Source organism: Alternaria ethzedia, assembly GCF_023757985.1.
Source record: "Alternaria ethzedia strain BMP 0044 chromosome Unknown scaffold_9, whole genome shotgun sequence".
NCBI classification, from domain to species: domain Eukaryota; kingdom Fungi; phylum Ascomycota; class Dothideomycetes; order Pleosporales; family Pleosporaceae; genus Alternaria; species Alternaria ethzedia.
In genome coordinates, this window is record NW_026056202.1 from 622,208 (window position 1) to 645,685 (window position 23,478).

General features: G+C 52.3%; 4 protein-coding genes across 4 annotated transcripts; 3 read left to right on the forward strand and 1 right to left on the reverse strand.

Moving 5' to 3' along the window:
- Positions 1–231: 231 nt before the first annotated feature.
- Positions 232–1,677, forward strand: J4E87_004780 (uncharacterized protein; the record flags this gene model as incomplete). Its single annotated transcript, XM_049376398.1, has 2 exons — positions 232–396; positions 508–1,677. 2 exons carry the CDS (start codon positions 232–234, stop codon positions 1,675–1,677), a joined length of 1,335 nt encoding a protein of 444 aa, XP_049233909.1.
- Positions 1,678–3,871: 2,194 nt separating this feature from the next.
- J4E87_004781 (uncharacterized protein) lies at positions 3,872–7,597 on the reverse strand (the record flags this gene model as incomplete). Its single annotated transcript, XM_049376399.1, has 1 exon — positions 3,872–7,597. The coding sequence occupies one exon, from the start codon at positions 7,595–7,597 to the stop codon at positions 3,872–3,874; it is 3,726 nt and encodes a 1,241-aa protein (XP_049233910.1).
- A 3,618-nt stretch (positions 7,598–11,215) lies between these two features.
- On the forward strand, positions 11,216–14,382 carry J4E87_004782 (uncharacterized protein; the record flags this gene model as incomplete). The annotated part of the gene is made up of 5 exons (XM_049376400.1): positions 11,216–11,383; positions 11,779–12,532; positions 13,353–13,359; positions 13,418–13,673; positions 13,726–14,382. 5 exons carry the CDS (start codon positions 11,216–11,218, stop codon positions 14,380–14,382), a joined length of 1,842 nt encoding a protein of 613 aa, XP_049233911.1.
- Positions 14,383–15,141: 759 nt separating this feature from the next.
- On the forward strand, positions 15,142–16,543 carry J4E87_004783 (uncharacterized protein; the record flags this gene model as incomplete). The annotated part of the gene is made up of 2 exons (XM_049376401.1): positions 15,142–15,397; positions 15,450–16,543. The coding sequence occupies 2 exons, from the start codon at positions 15,142–15,144 to the stop codon at positions 16,541–16,543; spliced, it is 1,350 nt and encodes a 449-aa protein (XP_049233912.1).
- Positions 16,544–23,478: the final 6,935 nt, after the last annotated feature.

Below are 23,478 nucleotides of genomic sequence, written 5' to 3' on the forward strand. Positions count from 1 at the left end.
TCTTTCCATGCACCGATGACCCAATCTCTCGGTAGCGTCAAAGCTCCCTGCAGCCACGAGATTCAACCGTGCCCAGCCGGCGCACGCCCTTCAAATCATCAGTCAGTCAACGATATCGGCCCACCAGCGGCACTTGCACGCCGTTCGGACGCATGTAGGTGGACTTTTCTCCATGACTTTCCTTTCTTTTGCCCAGCTGCTAAATCTTTGAACGTCTTGATTTCGCGCGCAATGGCTTCTTCTGCATCTCTTGAGAGGCCCTCATCCATCCTAATCGTCGGCAGCGGTGCATTTGGACTTTCCACAGCTTATTCGTTATGTCAAAACCCGCAGTACAAGGATACCTCAATTACTGTTGTAGACCGTCAGCCCTTCCCTACGCCTGATGGCTCGAGTGTAAGTAGAGTAATTCGATCTAAATTTTCTCGACGCCATACCCTGGAGCAGTAAATAGTGATCGAAACAACCGCTTCATTCAAGACCAAACACTCAAACAAACGCATACAGATCGACGCCTCACGAATCATCCGTCCCGACTACGCTGCCGCGCGCTATACCCGTCTGGCGACCGTCGCACAAAATCGCTGGCGCACCGACTTCGCGACCGAACACTACCATGAGGTCGGCTTATGTGTAACCGCATGGGGCCCAGAGCAGAAATACGTCTCCAGCTCGCTCGAAAACGTTCGCGCGATAGGGACAGACAAAGTGGAAGTGCTCAACTCGGCGGAAGAAATACAGAAAGCATGTGGTCTGGAGGGTAAAGATCCCTGGGGCAATGGCTGCACCGGATACGTGAACTGGAGTTCAGGTTGGGCAGACGCGGAGGGCGCGATGATGTGGCTCAGGGAGAAGGTGGAGAAGCTGGGGAGGGTGAAGTTCATCACAAAGGGCGTAAAGAAGCTGTTGATCGATCACAAAACCAACACCGTCTCCGGCGTGCGGCTCGACGATTCGACCGAACTGAAGGCGGACCTGACAATGCTGGCGGCAGGCGCATGGACGGCATCGCTCATCGATCTCCGAGGCATCTGCAAAGCCACCGGGCAGGCGCTGTGCTACATGCCCATCTCCAAGGAGGAGGAAACAAAGATGGCTCCGCGACCGACTATCTTGAACCTCTCCCACGGTCTATTCATGATTCCGCCTCACAAAGGCCTGCTCAAAGTAGCGCGCCACGGCCACGGCTACCTCAACCCAACCACAATCCCACACCCCGAGTCCGAAGACCCCAACGAGACAATTACAACCTCACTTCCCTACACACACGTCGACGACCCATCACAAGCCGTCCCCATAGAAGGCCAACGCCAATGCCGAGACTTCCTCACTGCAATCCACCCCTCACTCGCCGTACCCTCGCGACCGTTCACAAAATCGAAGATCTGCTGGTACACTGATACAAGGGATGGCGATTTCTTGATCTCGTATCATCCCAAGTACAAGGGTCTGTTTGTGGCGACGGGTGGTTCAGGCCATGGCTTCAAGTTCTTGCCCGTTATTGGTGATAGTATTGTGGAGTGTATTGAGGGTAGGACACCGGAGGATTTCAAGGGCCGCTGGGAGTGGCCGGCAGAACGTATACCTGAGGAGCAGTGGGCTGGTGATGGAAGCCGGGGTGGGCCTGTTGGTATGATCTTGCATGAGGAGATGGAGAAGAGTCGGGGGAAGTTGTAGGTAGTGACGCAATCCTGGATACCTAAGTCCTTGGAAATTCTTTGAAATTGAGGCCCTATACTTTCAAGAGCAAATGTCTTTGGACTCGATAGGCGAGCACAATGAGTAGTGATGGTAGATGCACCTTCGACCCAATTCGGATAAGCGCTTATCACGTATGGCCAGCTTCCTGACCCGGCTGCATCGGAGCTCTCTACCCATGCCGCCCAGAATGGAGGCATACACGGTGATAGGGCCCGCCATACTGGCTAAGGTGAGCACGCCCAGGATATGATAGGGAATAGCGATTTTTGTTGCAGGTTTCACGCTGGCGATGGGCGCCGGGGCTGAGACTCAGCCTCGTCTGTTCTATGCCTCCACGACCACGGCTCCAGCATTTAAGGTAGACCTACAGCAGGTACGAGTCCTTTTCTCACAACCAAATACCTGACAATTGTTTCTCTCCAAGATCATTTCGATAAGACTTATACTACCCCGGATCTCTGCTTCACCAGTCCTCTCCCACGCGCCGCAAGGCGTTTGGGTTGCGCACCCCTAGGCTTCCATAGCCTACTCCACACCATACAGCCTTGAGCGAAGGCTGCTGTAGTCTTCGCCCCTTCTTTTCTTTATTTCCGCATCGCCTCATTGTACTCCGTCTTTTACGAGATTCGGACTCTCTCGCGACGTTTCAGATTCTTCTTCCTTCAGCCCTTTTGCCTTTGAACTGGATGTCAATCCTGTTATACACGCCCCATATCTTACTACGCATTCTGATTTGGAAGACGAGCTGCCAGTTTCCAGTCCCATTGCTACCGACAACTCATCTGTAATTGACGAGTACTCACTTTTGAGTACGCCTGGTACTTCAGGAAGCAGTCTCCACGATAGCCGACCATCAGTCTTGACAACGCCAAAACAGTCAGAAAGCCCGGAAGAAGATGAAACGGACAACTATATAGCCGAAGCACCCCGGCTATACTGCAGCTTTTGCGAACGTACTTTCAGCCGGCACTGTGACCTCAAGTATGTACAATCCCGTCCCAGACTCTGCGACGACTAAACCTTCCCACAGCGATCATATCAACCGAAAGCACGAGAAGCGCCACCAGTGTACCTTCCACGGCTGCCCAAGCGCCTTCAGTCTGCGAGCAGATCTGACCCGCCACATCAAGACACACCAAACAGTACAGGAACGTTTTCCCTGCCAGGTTCCAGGCTGTCACAAATCTTACACGCGATTCGACAACCTACAAAAACACGTCAAGAAACATTCCCGTTGAGCAAGATCCCATGCACTGCATTGCTGGATCTTTTCGACAAGAACAACAAAACAACAGAACGATATAAAAACGCGGAAAACATAACAAACACAAAAACACACGGAAAACGGACAAACCCCCAAAAACCAACACATTTTACTAACCACATATTAGAGAGTCCCCCATTATGTCAATGGAGAGCATTCTACTCGAATCTCTGCCTAAGGGAATGGTATTGGTTCGGCGATCCCGCGGCCGCCTGAGGAAGGAACCACTACCACGGGTCAGAGTCGATGCTCTGGCCAAGGAAACGGTGTTGCAGATTCAAGTTCCCAAGATGTCAACCAACTATTTCGCACTAGCCGAAACTCAGCAGGCAAGGGACAAGATGTTGATTTACATTGAGGAGATCTGGATCGATTGTTTCATAACTCAGCAGACAAGCCGCCTGAGGTTGCCGTGCGAAGCGGAGAAGAGTGGACTCTACAACATCATCAAGGGGAAGAGACAACAAATCAGCGCTGGGTTTTCCATGCGTCCCGCTACATCATTCCCCGACTACCATGTACTTCAGTACATTTCCCTCGTCCGACGTGGATTTCCTATCAACACGCACAGGACTTGCCTGTTTTTGTATCATGTACGAGATTGACAGAGTTGGCGTCATCGTGTTTCTTTGACTAAAGAGAATGTAGCTTTCAATGTAATCTTCAATTCCTGCCTTCATGCGTGCGAGATGCTTATGTATGTTTCAAAGAGTGTTTTGACATTACGTCTTATCTAATTAACGGGCCAAGGTCTTGTCCATCTATGATGTGATATGCCAGCACTTGGCAAGAAGGCGCTAAAACAAAAAAGCTACAAATGGTATCTCCCTATATCAAACGCCGTAAAATGCCATGCTAAACTCAGCCTCACCCACCCTATTCCTCGTCTCTATCCCCATCTCTTATCTACCTCCCTCTACCTCCCCTACCCGCCGCCCCCGCAGCAGGCGTCCTCCACTCATCCTTAAGCACCCACCTCCCCCTCTGCGCACTCCCACTCTTCTCAAGCGTAGCAATTAACTTGAGCATCTCCTTGAACTCCTCGTTCCTCCCCGGTTGCGCACGACAGTAATGATCGAAATGATCAACCAACATCCGACTAGGCACCACGCCACCATGGGTAAGCATGAAATCGCGGATCATTTCGAGCATGCGGCGGCCACGGAAGGTTTGCGGTGTTGTGGGCGCAGAAGGCGTGGAGCCGCGGGATGAGCTGGCGGATGTGGGTGTGTTGATCGTGGTGCCGGGGTTGAGGAGCGTAGGACGGCCTTGTCGGGTGGCGAGGTTGTTGAGGATGGATGTTGATGAGGGGGCGCCGCCGCGTCCTCCGCCTCGTCCACCTCTGCCGCCACGACTGGATGACATACCGCGGGGTGCGTCTGGTCGGCCTGCCTCGCCGAATTGGCCGGTCCATGTTGGTGTGCCGGCGGGCACGTTTCGCGCTTCTTGCATGCTCTTCTTGAGTTGCTCGGCTGCTACGGCGGCTTGTCGCTTGGCTTCGCGTTGGATGTAGGCTGGGTCGGCTTGTACTTTACGTTTTCGGCCACCCGCTGTAGAGTTCATGATTGCGTCGTGTTCAAGGACGGAGTGAACACCTGTTTTGGCGAAAATGGTTGACATCAGACGGGAATCTGTTGGGGGTTTGTCGGTGCCGTCTTCGTTAGTGGTAGCAGCAGCATCCTCGCCGTCGGAGACGGGGGCTTGGAAGGCTTCGGATCGCGAGATGCCTCTCACTGCGGCGAGGTCTTCGGCTCCTGTAGCCTCTGCCGATGCCTCTGCAGTCTTACCATCCTCTTCGAACTTGACTTCTGAACCACGGAATAGGTTGCCTGTCTCGGTTTCACCCTCAACGTTCTCAACACCGAGCGTGAACAAGTCATGCAAATCACTCATCTGGAATGACTGTCGCTGCTTAGGGTCTTTCAACACCTTGTTCGTCAAGAACTGCTTGAAAATCTGACGATGGTAGATCTTCTCTTCGATTGTGCCTGCAGACATCAGCCGGTATATTTCAACCTCTCGCTTTTGTCCAAGGCGCCATGAACGCTCTCGCGCCTGTATGTCGGTCGAAGGATTCCAGTCCGGATCGTAGATGATGACGCGATTGGCACCTGTGAGGTTGACGCCAAGACCACCGACCTTCGTTGTGAGGAGAAAGACGTGTAGATTCGGGTCGTTGTTAAACTCGTCAACAAGGTTCTGGCGATCCTTGATCGGCGTCTCGCCGTCCATGCGACGCCAATTGATGTCGGGTAACTGACTGACGAACTTCTGCAGGATGTCCAACATGATACGATGCTGAGCGAAGAGAAGGGTCTTGTGTCCGCCTTTCTTCCACAACGACAGTAGCTCCTTGACAACCTGCATCTTGCCAGATTTATTGGGGTTACCATAGTCAAATCCCAGCTTCTTCGACAGGGTCTTATGCTCCGTCAGATCAGGATGATTGCAAATTTTGCGCAAGAAATCGACACCGTACAGCATCTGGCGCTTGCCGCTCGCGATTGACTTCATGTCCTCCGACGCCAGGAAACCCTCATATGCTTGTCGCTGCTGACGCGTGAGCTTACAGAAGAGTACCTGCTCCTTCTTCTGAGGCAAGTCGGTTGCAACATCGACCTTGAACCGCTGCAGTAGGTAGGGGCTGATTGCATCTTTGAGAGTCTCAGCACACTGTACCGCTGTCTCAAACTCCAGGTTCGAAGCATTTGCGTAGCCACCACGCTTGATCGGAAATTCAAACTGGTTGCGGAAGTTCACCAGTGTGCCTAAGCGCATCGGGAATACAAAGTCAAAGAGCGACCAAAGCTCTGTTAGATTGTTCTGCATGGGCGTGCCAGAGAGAATGATACGATTGGGCGTCCGCAACTCCTTGCAGTGGATCGTGATAGCAGTATTCGGGTTCCTAATCTTGTGGCCCTCGTCTAGGATGGCGCATTCCCAGTCAGTAGGAATCAAGAACTCAGAGTAGGTCTGTAATCCTGAATACGTGGTGACAAGGACATGGCCGTCTCGCTTGACCTTCTCGAGGATCTTTTTAGCAGCCTTTCCAGCGCCAGTCAAAGTATTGTCGTAGTCGCCGTAGTTTCGAAGCTCAAGTTCCCGCTCCATACGATCTTCTCGATGGGTGTCCAACATCCCGCTACCAGAAGTGTGTAGGATGGAAACTCGTAGCGCAGGCCACCAGCGGTGAAACTCGTTGACCCATTGCTTCATGACCGTCGCGGGACAAACTACGATGACAGGCTTGGTGAGTTTCTTGGAGTAATGAAGGCCGGCAACGAAGCCGATAGCTTGAATGGTTTTACCCAAACCCATCTCATCGCCAATGATGCCACCAACATTCTGCGAGTACAGCTCCCAAAGCCACTGCACACCGGTCTTTTGATAATCGAACAATGCCGGATAGATGTCTCCAGGGATGCGGAATCCGCCATCGAATTCAGTGTCAGCTTCAGTAGGATGAGGCTGGTAGCACTCTTCTTCATCCTCCTCCTCATCGGCGGTTGCCTCACCACCATTGGCCTTGGCCTTTCTCCTAGCAGCTGCGCGGCTCTTGGACCAAGTCTCTATACGTTTCCGATACAATCGCTCATTGCCATCGTCAACACCCGCTAGATCTTCGACGACAGCTTCTTGCGCAGGAGCAGCCGTTGACTTCTTTGTTTTCTTGCCCTTAGCTTTGCGCTTGCGACCAGTAGTCTCTTCTGCGTATGAGTCGTCTTCGTCCAGGTCATCTGGAAGCTCGTCCGACTCATCCAGGGTCGCAAGCTGGCGGTCCGACATACCAGGCTCGAAAGCATCGTCTGAATCAGGATCCGTAAAGCCCGGTGCTGCGCTCGATTCGCGCGAACCTACGGTATCGCTAGCAGGAGTGACCTTTCGTCGCTTCTTCGAACGGGCTGTAGGTTTTGGGCTCGGGGCCTCTGAACTGGATTCGACGTCTTGGAAGCCAGGCTTCATGAGGTTGCGATGTGACACTGGCTCTTTCGCAGTTTCGGTCACCATGTCCTCCGCCTCAGCATCTAACATGACCTCACCCAGCGTCCCAGAGTCTGGCTGGTCCTGCGCCAGCTTGGAGAAAGGCGTGATCTTGCCTGTGCGGATGAGCCACTCCCGCCGGCTCTCGTTGGGTAAAGGACCCTTGGAGCCTTCTTCTGCTGCTTCGTCCACCCCAGGTGCCTTGTGACGATCATTGATACGCTGTTGTATACCATCCATCTCCTGGTCTAGGCCATCGATCTTGTCTCGATACGCTGCGATCTCGCCACGGAGTTTGGCTTTCTGCGTGTCTAAAGCTGGTAGAGCCAGACGGTTCTTGAGCTTCTGTATAGCAGCTTCCGCCCGCTTTGCTTCACCCTCGAGCTTCTCTATGCGCTTCTTGTCGCGTGCATCGGCCTGCTCGGTCATCATCTGGTCCGCCTGCCTGCCAATATCGCGTTCCAAGTCATCCTGCGCTCGTGTGCCAGTCGTGAGCATCTTCAGCCGTGCCTCCTCGTCGGCATCTGACGGCATTTCCTCTACTAGTTCTGCCCCACCATCATGCATCGTCGCATCGTTCGAGTTGTCTGGATTGGTGACGGTGATGTCAGGCGCGGTGGCGAGCGCAGCGTTCTCGGAGGGCGACGACATGACGACAGTTGTCGCAGTCTAAGAGGGCTTCGAAAGCGGTTCTATTGGCACCGGGAGTATCGAGCGGGATTTGAACCGCCGTGCGTGGTGTGCGTCGGATTACTCGTGGGTAGGAGAATTCGTGATGAGTTGCGCCGAAGGCAACAGCGCCAGGTCGAGGAACGTGAAGCGGGAAAAACCAGCACTAGAGACGTGAGTGAGCCATCACAGGACGGCAGACAGTTCGCGCATGGACAAACAGCGTCGAGGTGAAAACGTCGTAGGCGGCAGGCGCGACCGTGGTTGACAGCTGCACTTTCACTCGAGGCGATGATATCACTAAACGCGCTAGTTCGCGGGCAGCTTCCGCGGTATCGCGTCGCTCCTACCTAGGTACTCTAGCAACCTCACAACCCATCTGACAATGCACCTCAAGAACATCTTCTCTGGAACCTATGGTACTACGACCGACAAACTCATTTCATCGATTCAGGATCGTTCTCTAATATCACTAATGGCGTCGACCTCGTAGTTATCGACGTCACTGGGCCAGTCTTCATCCTTTCGCTTCGTGTGGCTCACCACAAGCCGTGTTCATAACACCGTGCCGTCTCACTCAGGATTGTGAACTAATCGCGATCCTTCAATTATCGTCTATTGCGGTTCTGTCAACGGTGCTCTGGACACCCGGTTTTCCGGATTACTATTCCATCACAGCGGAGATGGAAGCCACAGCCCAAGAGACGGCAAGATCGATCCTGTCAATCTCCACCTAACCGCCCACGATCCAGCTGACTCGCTCAACACCATCTCATCGTAACGCCTTGCTTCCAGAACGCATTCGCAGCAGATTCAGGCTCTAAACTTTCTCCTTGCAGTATTACTCGCGATCTCCTTCCATATATATCATATTCGGACCTTTCACGATTCACATTCATGCGGACGGCTTTCAGCCCTATGCAAGTCATGGCACCGGTGTCTTATCGAAGGAAGCCACTCTTATTTCGCCTGCGCACGCTGGATTCTGCGCCCAAACCCCGGGCCTCAACATTCCAAGCTGACTCTGATTGATCCTTGATGACACGGTGAACGGTTTCCTTGGTATTTTCTCTCCCCCTCACACATGAAAGTCTCTATGGGCTCGGTCTCACATGGCAATCGCTGAAGCCTGCGGTAGGTCGCTAATGCCTGCGTCTTCTTCAGATTACCGAAGTAGCCGGTAAATATACAGTGGACACCCGTTTCAACCCCAAGTCACGAACATGGCACGCCTAGCAACATACACAATGTAACGCGCTGAGTGCAAACTCGCCATCTACACAACGGTCGAATTACGTCAATTCAGGGCAGGGGACAAGTCAATATAGAAGCGGTAAAAGTGCACAGAACATCAAAAGAGCTGAGATCAATATCTGGGCTGCTATCCTGTTGGGGCCAGTTGAGGCAGGATCAATTGAGTTGGCGGGTTGTCTGAGGCGGCGACGGCCCAAGCTTCACTTTGCAGATTTATCCGTACCCTGCCAAACACCTGGCGCGTAAACTGCTGCTGAGATGGATGTCGCGTGGTACGGCGCGGGGAAGCAGGGACAATTTGACAGCTATGCAGCACTGCTCACATCGGTTGGTATTGCATAATCCTTGGTCTAACATTGTCTGCCGGCACTTCCCCGCCACACCGTTTGGTCAGCCTGGGCGACGCGACTCATCACCCGCCCAAATCTGGTCAGTCTGAACCTGACTCGGATCCTAATGTGGGACTCCCGCCGATGCATGATTGCGTTAGAGAACGCCGTCTTTCGCGCGATTGGCATTGTGGATATTGCCGTTGATGTTTGATAGTCAGTGGCTGCGGCACCCCTACACATCATCATGAGTATCGCCTCCACGGTTTCTTTTTCCTGTCAGCATCCCATTCTGTTCATGTGAACGGATTCATTGTCCAGCTCCAGAAACGTTCTCGATGGCCCCTCATGGCCGACTTTCTATCATCTTGGCTTTTGTGCTTACCTCTATGTCGACCGTGGTTGTAGCCCTCAGGTGCGTCAGCCGTTCGCAACCCTGATCGCAACGTTGGTTAACAGTTCAGATTCTACGCCCGATATTTCTATGTTGGAAAGCTCACGTCGTCCGACTGGGTCATGCTTCTGGCCCTTGTGAGTGTATGCTCACCCCCTGTGCTGCTATTGCTAACCAGAAACAGATCGCAACTTGGTATGGACGTCTCCGCGGAACCCAGAGAAGCTGAACTGACTCATTCGTTCCTACATCTAGGCCATCAGTGGTGGTACATTGCTTCATGATCCATTTCCTCGATTATAGCCAGGTTGATGTAAGTAGCTACCAGCTGTTGAATGACTGTGGTCTAACATAGCATAGAAAAACAAGCCAGAAACCGGGAGACCCGTAATCACCGGCTCGCTACTGTCGATATGGCTATACCGAGTCAACTTCATCCTCAATCTTTGTCTCATCAAGACGTCGATATTGCTATGTACGTTCTATGCCACACAATCCCAGGGATGAACGCGGAGAGCTTCGAGTACTACACAAGTGGCGGCCATTGCGCGTCGAACGGCTATCCGTTCGCCCATGTGCTTTCATTCTTCCTCGGAACGCTCATTTCTGAAGGATCTACTCGGCTAACAGGATCGACTTAGTTTACAATTCTATCGCCGCATCGAACAAACGCTTCCAATACGTTGTCCGTGTACTCCTTGCCATCACAGTCTCTGGCGGAGTATCCATGATCATCGCCTCCATTCTCATGTGCATTCCGATCACCGACGCGTTCGCATGGGATGTTTGGTATCGAGCATGGGTCCTACACATCTTCGACGCTCATTGTTACAACCCAAATCCATTCTGGATCTTCAATGCCATCTATAACCTCGTCACGGATGTGATCATCTGGACGTTACCGATATTGTTCTTTTGGAATCTTTCGACAATGCCGCTTAGACGCCGTCTTGAGCTGATAGCTATCTTTTCCGTCGGTATCATGGCCGTAATAGCTTCCGCCCTTCGGCTTTACACTACGATTTTCTGGGTGCACGACTATGTGCAGCAAGGGCTGACTACAGCAGATCTTTTGATGTGGAGTCAAGTGGAACAGCACGTCGGCCTCATCTCAGCCTCCGTACCATTTCTGCGACCACTCTTCCGTAGAGCGATGGTCAAGATAAGGAGCAGAGAGCAGCCCAGCCCAGGTCCCGGAAGGCGCTTGGTCGGAGACGGCACACCAGAGTGGACTCCTGCCATGTTCAGGACGCCGATCATCCCATCGCCTAGTCCAACATTTAGCAGGTGTAGCCGGGAATTTAGGTCACCGCGGGGCGCACTTCCGCCTATTGAGCCTATGAGTACGTCAACATGGGGCTCGACCATTTGGGATGGATCTCAGGTTCGGCAGGTGCTTCCAAGCTGATCTGTCGATCATTGATAGACCCGCAAACCTGTTTAAGAGCGGAAGAGGCGGACCACCGAGTTCTCAAGAGAGAAAAGCGCCACCGCATGTGCGTGGAGCTCTTTGGCCAAGTGAGGGCAACGGTGGTTCATTCACTGTCGGGAATAGCCTTACACCAAGTTCTGAACTAGGCAATTCGCTCTCCCGAGCCACTCCAACACCTCAACGACACCACGATGTGTGCTCTCATGACTTCGGCACCTAAAACAATGACTGCAGACGACGGCGTGGCCGATGCCTGTGCTGCGATGCCATGCGTACTTGCACCTCCGCCTACACCAGCACTCGATAACCTTCCCATGGAGCTCATCAGAAATATCGTGAAGTTCATACCCGGTTCGCCTGTACGCGAGCTACTTGCGTTACGTCGGACCTGTCGCTTCTTTCGCGCAGCCGCCGCCTATTTGCTTTGCCCACGTATGAGGCGCAGGCTCAGACACATTCGAGTGCTGATGACAAAAGACGGCTTGACAGCGCTTCTTGAGATCACGTCGGTAATTCATTGGCGAGACTGCGTTCAATGCGTTGAATTTATCGACCCTGGAGTGGACGCCATAAGGGAATACAAAAAAGGAGATCGAGACAGATACCACTGGCTCGGCTATGCCGTGGAGTCAGCCAAATTTCGGGAAATCCAGAACAAGGTACGTCGTACATCTAGGACGGGCTCGGATCTGGGAGAGTGCGCTCTTCTTGTTAGTCACGTTGTTGGGAGTCACTATGTGCTAACGGAGTTCAGATTACACCTGTACGGCAGTTGTTCTGGGCTAACTACGCCCCGGTTCTTCTCGATAAGATCTTCTCCTCATTCAAAACTATGGAAGGACTTGAGGAGATACATTTCGGGTCGAGAAGTAGCGCTCATAAGCCGTTACCGCGTTCAGAACCTTTCATCATGAGCATAGGGTTCGGCTACGCCCATACTAATCTTGCTCGTTGTCTGTTCCAACGTATCTACAACCGCGAGATTGGCACCTACATTTCCGCTGGACACATGCGATTGCTGCATCGGATATTGTTGGACACTGGGTTCGACAAGGAAATTGTTCACCTGAATATGCGCAACCTCACCGGGACTGAACGATTGTCTCTACCTGGAGTATGGCCATACCTGGATCACCCAAGCTTTCAGAAACTCAACTTTGTAGATGTGGACCATGCGCATCCGGTGGACAACATCAGGGCGCCTTCGACAATGAGACTTGATTCGAAGTATGAGCGTCTCAACTCACGCCCAATATGTTGGAACACCACCGAACTCCGCCTCGTCGGCTGCAAGACAGATTCCAGCTGCGCAGTTGATTACCAGACCTTCTGTCTCCTCGCCAAGTCTCGCTTTCCTCACCTGATCCGGCTCGACCTCATCGGATACGCCGTGACCAGCGAACAGCTCACACCGTTTCTCCGCAATATCAATTCTACGACGCGGGATGTCTTCTTGACTAGCATTCATCTCACATCTGGTAGTTGGAAAACGGTTCTCCGAGAAATTCGTGCTTTCGAGCGAGTGCGTGAGACCAAATTCAAGACTCTGTCGGAGATGAAACAACAGTATTGGAATGGACGTTTTGCGAAACTTGTAGTGATCCCATAATGGTAGGGCCGATGATTGTTATGGGATTCCTTGTCTGGAGAGATGGCTTCGAACAGGTGTTGGACATGTGTGGACGGCGCTGCGTATAACCAAATAAATAGCTACACTGAATTACCTCATGACCACAACTACATGCCGATGTCAGATGTCGAGTGACAACGTGGACGTGGCTTAGTACATTGCCGTACTCGTGGTGATGTGATTCGTCGGGCCGACCGCGTCATGCTCTCGCGATTAGCACTGCCGATGCCGTCCAGTCATGCCGCAATTCTAGAAGCCTACCTAGGGCGAGCGACTTTATCAGCCTGCGGTGGGCTCACCGTGACACGATCCACAGTCGCCTTGCAGGGCGGCGCTGGTGTGATGTGGAAGCCGGGGACACTCGAGCCGCTGCCGAACAGAAAGCTCAGCAGGCGGTGAAGGCCAGGGGCGAAGGGTAATTGGCCTGGCGCGTCTTCTGGGCAGGCACTAGTGCATTTGCGCCCACGCGTTGGCCGCTCGGAACTGAGTGAACCTTGGGTGGCAAAAGTGGTACGAACGTCGATCAGGGCCGCCAATCTCCAATTTAATCCGCCTCCTTTGCTGCTGCATCTGCTCTTCTTCACTGCAGCACCTCCGCCAATCGCTCCTTCACCACTCTGCAACCTGCAGTCGTTCCTTCGCTCTGCCTCTGCACACTGCACCCGCTCTTTGTTTTTACTGCTGGACATTGAGAGCAGCCACAATGTACGCCCGATCCCGAAGTACCCCGAAGTCACATACCCTAGATACTAACAGATGACAGGAACAACGCAACCTCCCTCCTGACGCCTATGGCGCAGGACACCTACTGGGGCTCCTTTGAGGAGATCTCCAAGTACAATGTGCAGCTCAACTACCTCGAGAAGATGTGGATGGCCTGGTACGCATGGATGGGCAACGATGTCCTAGCGACAGGAATCATGTCCTTTGTCTTCCACGAGCTCTTCTACTTTGGACGCGCGCTACCCTGGATCATCATCGACTGCATACCCTTCTTCAACCGATACAAGCTCCAACACGTACGTCTCTGCGATTGCACAGCTTCATGCAACGATAGCTAATTTGCCGCAGCAAAAAATCCCCACTACTTGGGAGCAAACACAATGCGCCGCCCTCGTCCTCCTGTCCCACTTCACCGTCGAGCTTCCCCAGATCTGGATGTTTCACCCCATGTGCCAATACTTCGGCCTCCAGACCTCCGTTCCCTTCCCCAGCATCTACAAGATGGCGTACCAGATCGCTATCTTCTTCGTCTTTGAGGACGCATGGCACTACTGGATGCACCGCGCCATGCACGCCAGCTCCTTCCTCTACAAGAACATCCACAAGATCCACCACCAATACTCTGCTCCCTTCGGTCTGGCCGCCGAGTACGCCTCGCCCATTGAAGTCATGATCCTCGGCTTCGGTACTGTTGGAGTCCCAATCGTCTTCTGCGCCATCACCAAAGACCTCCACATCTTGACCATGTACGCGTGGATCTGCCTCCGTGTGTTCCAGGCCATCGACGCGCACAGCGGCTACGAGTTCCCATGGAGTCTGCACCACTTCCTGCCTTTCTGGGCCGGCGCTGAGCACCACGACGTTCACCACGAGAAGTTCATTGGCAACTACGCCAGCAGCTTCAGGTGGTGGGACTTGCTCTTCGATACCGAGGCCGGTGCTGAGGCTTCCAAGAAGCGCCGTGAGCGCAAGATGGCCGCTGCCAAGCTCAAGAAGGCCAACTGAGCGATCTTTGCTGGCATGTTTACAATCTTTGACGAGTGTTTGTCGGTTTTAGCCACACGCTTGATGGTTAGGAGGTGGTAGAACCTCGTCCGGCTGATACTACCCACACGCTTCGATGCGGAGCTGGTATGAGACATGGCGTTTTGGGTATAGGAAACTGCAGCCATGCATATTGGTCGCGGTAATAGACAGTATGACAGTATGGACCCTGGATAATGGGACGCAGAGAGGTGTTTGTAAATAGGAGCTGGGTCATTATAGAATATCTACCTAATATTATCATCACGGTCGTTACGTTGAACGTTAACCTATTCTATCACTTTTCGATTTTGTACTGCTAAGTGTTCACGCTTTTCCAACGTAAGACTTACACAAAGAAGGGCAGTAGATGACCACCAGAGAATGGATTGCGCCTTTGAGTCAGACCGGGGTCTTGATTCGGGCTGGAGTACAGTAGATAACCACGTTGGACGAGCAGCCCAGCAAGCCGCAGCTACAGAATATTCCAAGCGTCAACGTACACAGCCAAAGTCTACTCGCAAAAAGACTCCAAGGTCGAGCGCGACGCCCATGAGTAGGTGGAATTCTACATTGGGTAGATGGCGAAGGCCCCTGGTGATAGCGCGGAACGCGTCTTGGCGCGGCTTGCCTGGCGCGTTGACATTCCGAGCCCTGGAGCTTCTCAACTTTCTTTGACCTGCCAAAACCGCGCAATCGACACCATCACCCCAAATCGACGGCGCGCGCAAAGACGGCATCATGAGCTCCGGGCGTCCTGTTGTCCACCAGGACTACATTGCCAAAATCCGATATTCGAATGCGCTGCCTCCTCCACCCTGTCCGCCAAAGCTGCTGGACATCCCCAACACTGGTCTTTCGAGCGGTCAATACACATCAGCGGGCTTTGCGTCGAGATTAGCGCGAGAGCAGTCGCTGAACATTGAGGCTGATGCGGAGCTGGGAATGCCCATCGACTTGGTGGGTATCCCAAAGGTATTCGATGGAGACGAGTCTGGTAAGAGCGAACCCGTGGCGCAAACCTGCGCAGCGACTGACGCGTTCAATAGCTATCCAGGCGATGCCTCACCCGCCACCGCTCAGTACAGCAGACAGGGCGCTGATGCGACCGCCGAACCAGCTGGGCAAGACGCAAACCAATGCCTCTGGCGCGACTTTCCTGCGCCGTACCGAATATGTCACCTCAAGCACAACCGGCGGCTCTAAGTTCGAGTCTAGCAACTCGTCCAACACGATGCGCCTGCGGAGGAAGCGAAAGCAGGTAGAGACCTCATTAGACGACCCTACCAACATCGCGAGACACATCCTGAAGAGCTTCAACATCGCGTACCCAGCAGATGCCTACAACGGACAGGACGGCGCCGAGAACATCAGGGCAGCAGAATCAACGCCCGAAGAGCGACTAGCATGGAACAAACCCAAGAACCCCCGGAACCCCAACCTGACTCTCGTGGACTCCTACCCACTCCTCCCCGACTGGGACGCCATGCCCGACACCGGCGGCTACATGGTCTTCAAGTTCACCGCACCCCCCATCAACAACCCGCTCGACCCATCCTACGACCCGCGTCTCGACGTCGCGCTCCTGCGTCCCGCCGGCCAAACAATCCAAGACCAAGAAAAGTACATGGAAGACCGCGAAGCCCACCGCCTGGACCCCACCGTCCCACCCCCGATCCCCCGCTGGCAATTCGAATACTTCCTCCCCTCCGACAAGAACAAGGTCCGCGGCATCAAACGCAACTTTACCACGCACGACCCCACAAACGAAGCAGACATCGACTTCGACATCGCCGAAGACGACGAGGGCCAGCCGCGCAAATGCTTCAAATACGACAACGTGCGTACGTACGAGACGAGTCAGCAAGTCGGTGACCCCAGCGATACTTACGGCGACGTCGTGGCGCTTGCGCTGCACGACCCTGAGAAACATGCGAATGAGCCGCTGCGCGATAGCAAGATGCAGCGTGCGGCGTACTTTTATCCGATTACCCAGAGGACTCAGTTGAGGCCCAGGAGGCCGGGTCGCATTGATATGACGGAGGAACAGCCGAAGGTCGATATTATCGAGGCGGCGGGTAAGGAACCGGAGAGCTTGGAGAGGAGGGAGGGGTATAGGAAGAGGGCTGAGGGTGTGGAGTAGTTGGTTAAGAGGATGGAGAGGAGGAGGGTGGAAGAGGGAGTGTGGTTGCTCCTTCTCATCGTTGGAGTTGCAGAGCCAAGGTTGGTGAGCATAAGTTGAGATTGAACCGGTTTGGTATTTATCATCAGCGTCGGCGTTAATGAGGTACAGAGATGTAACAACAGATATCGTGGATCGTTCGGCATTCAATCGGCATATACCTGAGGTCTTTTCTTCTCTTTTCTTTCTCGCAAACGTTTCGTTGGGTGTTCCTTCCTCATTTCTAAGTTCTCGTCCATCTCCGGCCTCAACGCCCACTCTTTCGTCATCCCGACCGCTTCCGCACCCAGGGATAGAGGTTTAACAACAGATATCGCGGGCCATGCTATATAAAAGGAGGTTCCTTCACGTCTCTTTCTTTCTTCTCCGAAAATTTGAAAGGGTTTCTCTCTCATCTGTCACATGCCATCGACAACATTTACTCACGTCACTTTATCAGGGCGACAATCAATCCAATGATAGCCAGGATGAGACTAATGACGGTGGCATTCTCTTTTATACTGTTGAACCATCTTCCAACCCAAGGTCTTTCAATATGCTCGGGTCGTGGTGGTATCGTCTGGGTTCTGTAGGGATTGGGATCGAATTCGAGAGGGAGAGTGTTGGCGCGCCGGTGTTTAATGTGTTTTGTGCTTGCAACGTGGGTGGGTAGTATGGTGTCCATATTTGCTGACATTGCCATGCGGTGGATGGACTTAAAACGTAAAGAACGCCGCGTTAGCAACTCGACATGGCCAATGGGACTTGGGGCTAAATCACATACCTGTGAAAGATGGTAAAGGTGTAGATGTAGTGATTGTCCTCAGCATGTACTGTTCGCGCTTGTAGTATACTTGAAGGTGTCATGTTGTTCATTCATATCTCCGGCCTTTGCATAAGTCGCGACTGAAGGAGCCCTGGAGGAGCCCTATGCCCAGGTGGAAGCCGCTAGTCTAAAGCAGTCAAGCGCTACGGGATCGCAGACGATGTAACGCCGGGAACACTAGCGCCCGCCACATGGTTACCTCGAGGGCTGGCTCTCTAATTCTCGGAAAGACCAAATGGCGGAGTACAAATGGCGTGCGTCTTCACCAAAACCTGGCTCCAGTGTCGATAATCTGAGAGTATATAGCGGCACATATCATCTTATTGGGCGATCTTTGGTAAGCCTCTTGTCCACTATCCTCAAGCGGAGAGCTGGTACTCACAGAGCGTTTGGCACATTACAGTGAGCATATCGACGCAAATTCCAAAACTTCCTGAGGATGCATGAAGAGCTGCATGCTAAACCAAAACCAGGCGCATCAATTATCGGTTTTTATGACGATAGAAGAGGTGCTCTTTACATCCGCGGTATTGAGAAATGTGCGCAGCTACCACATGATATGGGTATATATGTGTACATATAACCAACATCTAGAGACTACGCGACAACAAGAAGTGTTCAAAAGCACACAACGCTGGCTCTGAAACTGAAAGAAGCCTGACAAGTCCACCCAGATGCCTACGCCATGCGACAGTAGGTATGCTTGCCTCTCTAGCCCATTCCGATGTACATCTCTATCTATCATGTCCGCTAAGAAATTCTTATTACGAAGCATGCGAGATCGTCCACAGATTTCTAACCCACTCGTCCATCTAGATGTAGCTGATGCTGCCAGTTTATGCAAATCATTTCCCCTCTCCTCCAGGCATCACCCGGTCCTTTGCAAGTCAAGCTCCATAGACCAGCCCGTCAAATTCTCCGAAGAAATCTTAGTATCATGGGCGTCAAAGTCGCACAGCAAATGCGACAACATCATGGCACACGAGAAGGCTCACTTTTATTTCGCTTCTTTCTTCTCCCTTCAAATCGCAACATGACTAAGTCAGTCTATTCTTTTTTGTTTCTTTTCTTTAACATAGTCTATCGCAGCGATGATTCTGCACATCGTGTTCTGACAGAACCATGTAACAACGTCTCCAACTCCTACTGCCCAACCAACAAACACAAATTACCCATGGACAGCTAACGAGTGTCATGTCGCCATCAGCGGCCCAATACCAACAACATTCCATGCGAACGCGCGCACTTCTTTCCTTCCGCTACCCAATGATAGGCAGTTCCTGCGTGGTATATTCGACGAGCATCGGCTCGTATACACCCCAACCACCATCGCATTCGTGCTATCTTTTAGATAAATACATAACCATAGCTACGGCGGCCAAGAGAAAAGAGCCAAAGCCACCAAGTTCGCCAAGACGTTTACAAACGATCGCAAAGGTGGACGGTCGACTCGGTTGGCGCTGCTCATTCATACTGACCAGCAATAGCCGGAAGCTCTCGAGTTTGTCGGGACACATTTGAGCTTCAGCTGAACAATCGTGTTCCAGGTTGCATGGGGTACTGTGACTGCGCTGCGTGGGTCCTCTCGAATGGAACAATGGCAGTTCAGTGTTGGTGTTTACATCCGGGGTTGCAGTAGTGTTGGAGCTACGTGAATCCATCGCTTTGACGATCTGTGTGAGTTAAACTGGCAACCAATCAGATACGAGTGGCGAAAATACATAGGTACACACCTGAATGCGAACGAGTCTTCGTGCTATTGCTTAAAACAATTAGTAGTACACCCCGACCAAAGTACTCAAAATCTGTCCGTCTCTTCCTCTCCTCCCCGTTCCTGCTTCTCACAAGTTCGTGTCTGCTTCAGACGAGTTCTTAAGCCTTCGGGGCTCAGTCTGATCACGACCCCGGTCATTTCCATGTAGCGAGTTGCCCACACGGACGTTCACACCCGTTGCCCACTCAGAGGCATCTACAACCTACCGATCAGATAGCCTCGGCCCAGCCATAAAAGGATTAGGGCTGACTGGGCCTTGGGCTAACCCGATTGCCATCTAAGATAATTCTTTGTAACTGCTGCGTAGATACGAGAGCGCGTCAAAAAGGTTCCTTCGTCGCGAAACTATATTGAGTATCTTTTCTCGACCTATCTTCTCGACAATCCTATCCATCACCTTCATTAAGAACATCCCCCTTACTTACATCACCTGATAACAACAGTAATGATGGCTACAATAACCCCGACGATGCCAACAACGACTCCGATAACAGTGGCGTTCTCCTTGATACGGATAAACCACTTCCTCAGTCCAGACGCTGCTACAGGATCGCATCGTGACAGTGTCGTCTCGTGGTAGGAGTGACGGGACTCGAGGGGAGGGAAGGTATGGGCCCGTCGTAGTCTGACGTGTGTAGGTAGTATGGTATTTAGGTTGATCTGCTCTGCCGGCGCGGTAGACGGAGAACTCATGGCGAAGCTTCGACTGTCCACGAGTTAGAGCGACAGTACAGCCAATCAGAGGTAGGTCCGCTAACTACATACAGTGTTGACGATGAAGAGTTGCGCAGTGTTCTTAGGCCTAAACTGAATGTATCTAGCACCATATACACGCAGAACTAAACGTAAAGGTTTCAGGAGATTCGTCGTAAATCTCTGGGGGGATCCGGTGGTTTTCTCTCTGCTCAAGTTCATACCACCCATACTGGTTGACCACGCATGAGGGCGAAGTTCCCCCCGATTTCCACTCTTGGTTAGGTGTATTTCCACTCATGGTTAGATGTATTTCCACACTTGGTTAAATGTATAGCGCACACTCCAGCATTGCTGCAAGAAGCGCGCAGATGCGATTCCCCGCAATTGGCTGATCATGGAAATCCCGCTCTATGCAGCTGCCTCGGTCCCTGTCTACCGGTAAGCCGCTTCCTTGGCATGACAACAATCTCATCCGCATGCAACGTCTAATTGCACAGATACATCACTTCAGTGCGGCCTCGCGTAGGTCCTATAGGTGTTCGGAACGACTAGCTTTGCGCAGCGTGACCCATCGGTTATCCTATAGCTAGTCAGATAACCGTCACTGTTTGGTGGTGTTGTTGCACAGCCTTGAAGTAACTAAGAAAGTTGTGTAGCTCTTCTCAAAGGGCCCTAAAGGGACGTTGTCCAGGATCCACGGGTGTTAAGACTACGTATCCTCGACCACTTTGCAGCGAGTACATCAAAATGGGTTTCTAGGGTTTGCAAACTGAGATGCAAAAAAATACCCGTAAACTCCTAGGCCGCACGATCACATCGAATCCAGTGGCTGTCGGCTCTTACGGCGATTGGGTACATTTTACTTACATCCGCAGTCTTGAAAGATGTGTGCAGCTAGCATATCATGTAGGTATATATGTGTACACACAAGAGACCAAGCGACAACAAGAAGGCTTCAAAAACACGCAACGCTGAAAGTGGCAAAGGCCTGACGAGTCCACCCAGATGTCTACGCGACGCGACAGTATGTAAGCCTCCCAGTCCATTCCAATGTACATCTCCGTCCATCCCGTCAACTCAAGAACTTTTTATCAAAAAAAACCTGCAAACTCCTTCAAACTCTTGTTAACCCGCTCTTTAGGTTGGGCATGTCAAAATGCGGCGGGCTGCTTCGACCGGACCGCTCTGCTACTGGTAGCTCACTTGACTGCAACAGTAATGACAGCGGCTACGATAATCCCCACGATAGTGACGATGAGCGTGACAATGGCGATGACAAGGCCAATGAAGCCAGTATATTCTTCGATGCGAGCGAACCAGGTTCCTACACCCGACGCGGTGGCATGAGCTCTGGAGAGCATGGTTCGGCTATTGGACGGATGGGGGTCGAGTATAGGAAGGGTCTGGACGCGCTGTGGCCGATGATGCACTGGCAACAGGGGGTTCATGTTGAACTGCTCGGCTGTGGTGGTGATCGGAGACATGGCGATTGGAAAGGACAGGATGAGACGTGACGATTTGGATGATTACCTAGGTATGATCGAATTAGCAGCATATTTGGCCAATCATCTCATGAGGGAGTACAGCAAGTTACACACGGTGATAGATATGAAGTCTGGTAATGCTGCGGAGTATAGCCAGTGGTCGATTTTGAGGCGAAGAACCTAGGTGGGTTTGCGAATTCGGATGGGGAAAGTCGAAGAATAAGTACTTCTAAGAAGATATGATCTCGGTTTCTATCACTGCAGTGATGACGGGTTACGGGGACAGTATCCTTGCATCCCAAACACACACCCAAGTACCTTTCCGTCTTGGCATCGTCAAATGTCGTACATCCACTTCTCTACCCTGTCGGAAACGCATACATGGCAAGGGTGTCCCTCGACATCCTCTTCTCCACCCTGTCAGAAACGCATACATGGTAATGGTTTTCATGAATTACCCAAGAGAACCAACTACTACTCAATGCAACAAAGAACATTTGGCTTTACATCCATCTTGTTACAACAACATTGACCGAATCGGATGTATCAAATCCCGAGAGCATTGAAGTGCCATGCTTGCATTATAAGTCCTAGCGAAGAATTTCTCTGAATACAATGCGACTTTGTTGTTTGGAGGCTTTTGTATGTAGAGCGCAAGAAAACCTGGCGGGAAGCACACGCCCATCACGTATCTATACCGCGGAGCTCTAGGTCGCACAAGTGGATCAGTCGAGAGCGGGCCGTAAGGTTACCTACAGCGGTTCAGGCGAGGCGCTTAGCTCTCTTCGTTCACCAAGCTGCAGGCTTTGACGTACCTATCAATGTAACTATGCTGACGTACCCCGCGGCTCAAGTTTCCGGAGGATTCGACAGGTCGTTTCTTCATAAGAAGCGCCCGACCCCACAATCAAGAAGCTATGCAGGTACTCCGGGAAATTGTGCAGGTGGCCCAAGACACGGTGCAGGTAACCCAGGAAATCGGCGACTCATGTTTGCGGGAGCTGATGGTCACAAGATGAAAGCCGGTGGAACGTGAGCGAGGCAAGTAGTTGAGTATTGCACAGCCTAGTAAGCGCACAATTCACCATACCCCGTAGACAGAGCAGCATATGCGAACGTGACAAGCCTTGACTTGAGGAAATCGACTCACATTTGGACTTGATGAGCAATCGCTTGAACTTCTTCTCAAGATTTTGGTTGGGAAATTATGATCTAGTCAATTTTGACAGTAGTTTGGTTCATTACTTTCTACGAGCATTCTTGATCGGTGAATGACAGGTTGACATCTGCCGTCGCACATCCTGAAAAGGCCTATTGCGCACCGGTGAGGTATGATTCAGGCCAACCAGAAGTCCGCTGCGAGAGATATGCTTAATGCAAGGACCGCAAGCACGGATCTAAGATGAGCTACGCGGCAAATCCGTAGCAGCCGACCAGGATGCGGTCTCGAGGCAGAACCAGGTTATAGACCCTAGGTGCAAACGGGTGCATGGCTTCGCCGTCCCATGTGCAGTTCGTTCACACGACCAACGTTCTTCGCTAGAAGACCGTTCAGGCTCAAGCTAGCTAGCAGAGAACAATGGATGTACGGGACACTGCAGCCGACCAGGATGTAGTTCCAAGCTTCGCCATCTCATGTGGAGTGTGGGGGTTCTAGAGGGCAGGACGGGTAGAACGCTCGAGCCACATCTCAATCGCGATACATTGCTGACCCTCCTTTGGCATGCGGGTGGTGCGCTTGCCTCGTGAAAGCGGTTAGATTGCGGTACGGCAGCGGAAGCGCGATGGCTTGCAGTTGAGTTCCGGCTGAGACGACGAGCTGACAGGTGAGGTATGCCGTGGTTGGCTGTCGTGGCTGTACACCAGTGCCTAGACACCTGCGGAAAAAGTGTTGCTCATCCACGACAGCCAGGGGCCATACCCCGGTTCCGTGTCGAAACTGCAGCCTAGTCGGCTGCTGTGTCCCGTATGTATGTACATTCATCGTTCTCGGCTGGTTAGCTTTCCTGTCTCGTACTCCTGCGTGCGGTTGGACACTCGCCGCGCCGCTGTGTTGCACCGACAATCATGCGTGTTATGACCGGGGCGCTGGGTCTGAAGAGACGCCTCGTCCCTTAGGAGGTGTGACCCGACAGTA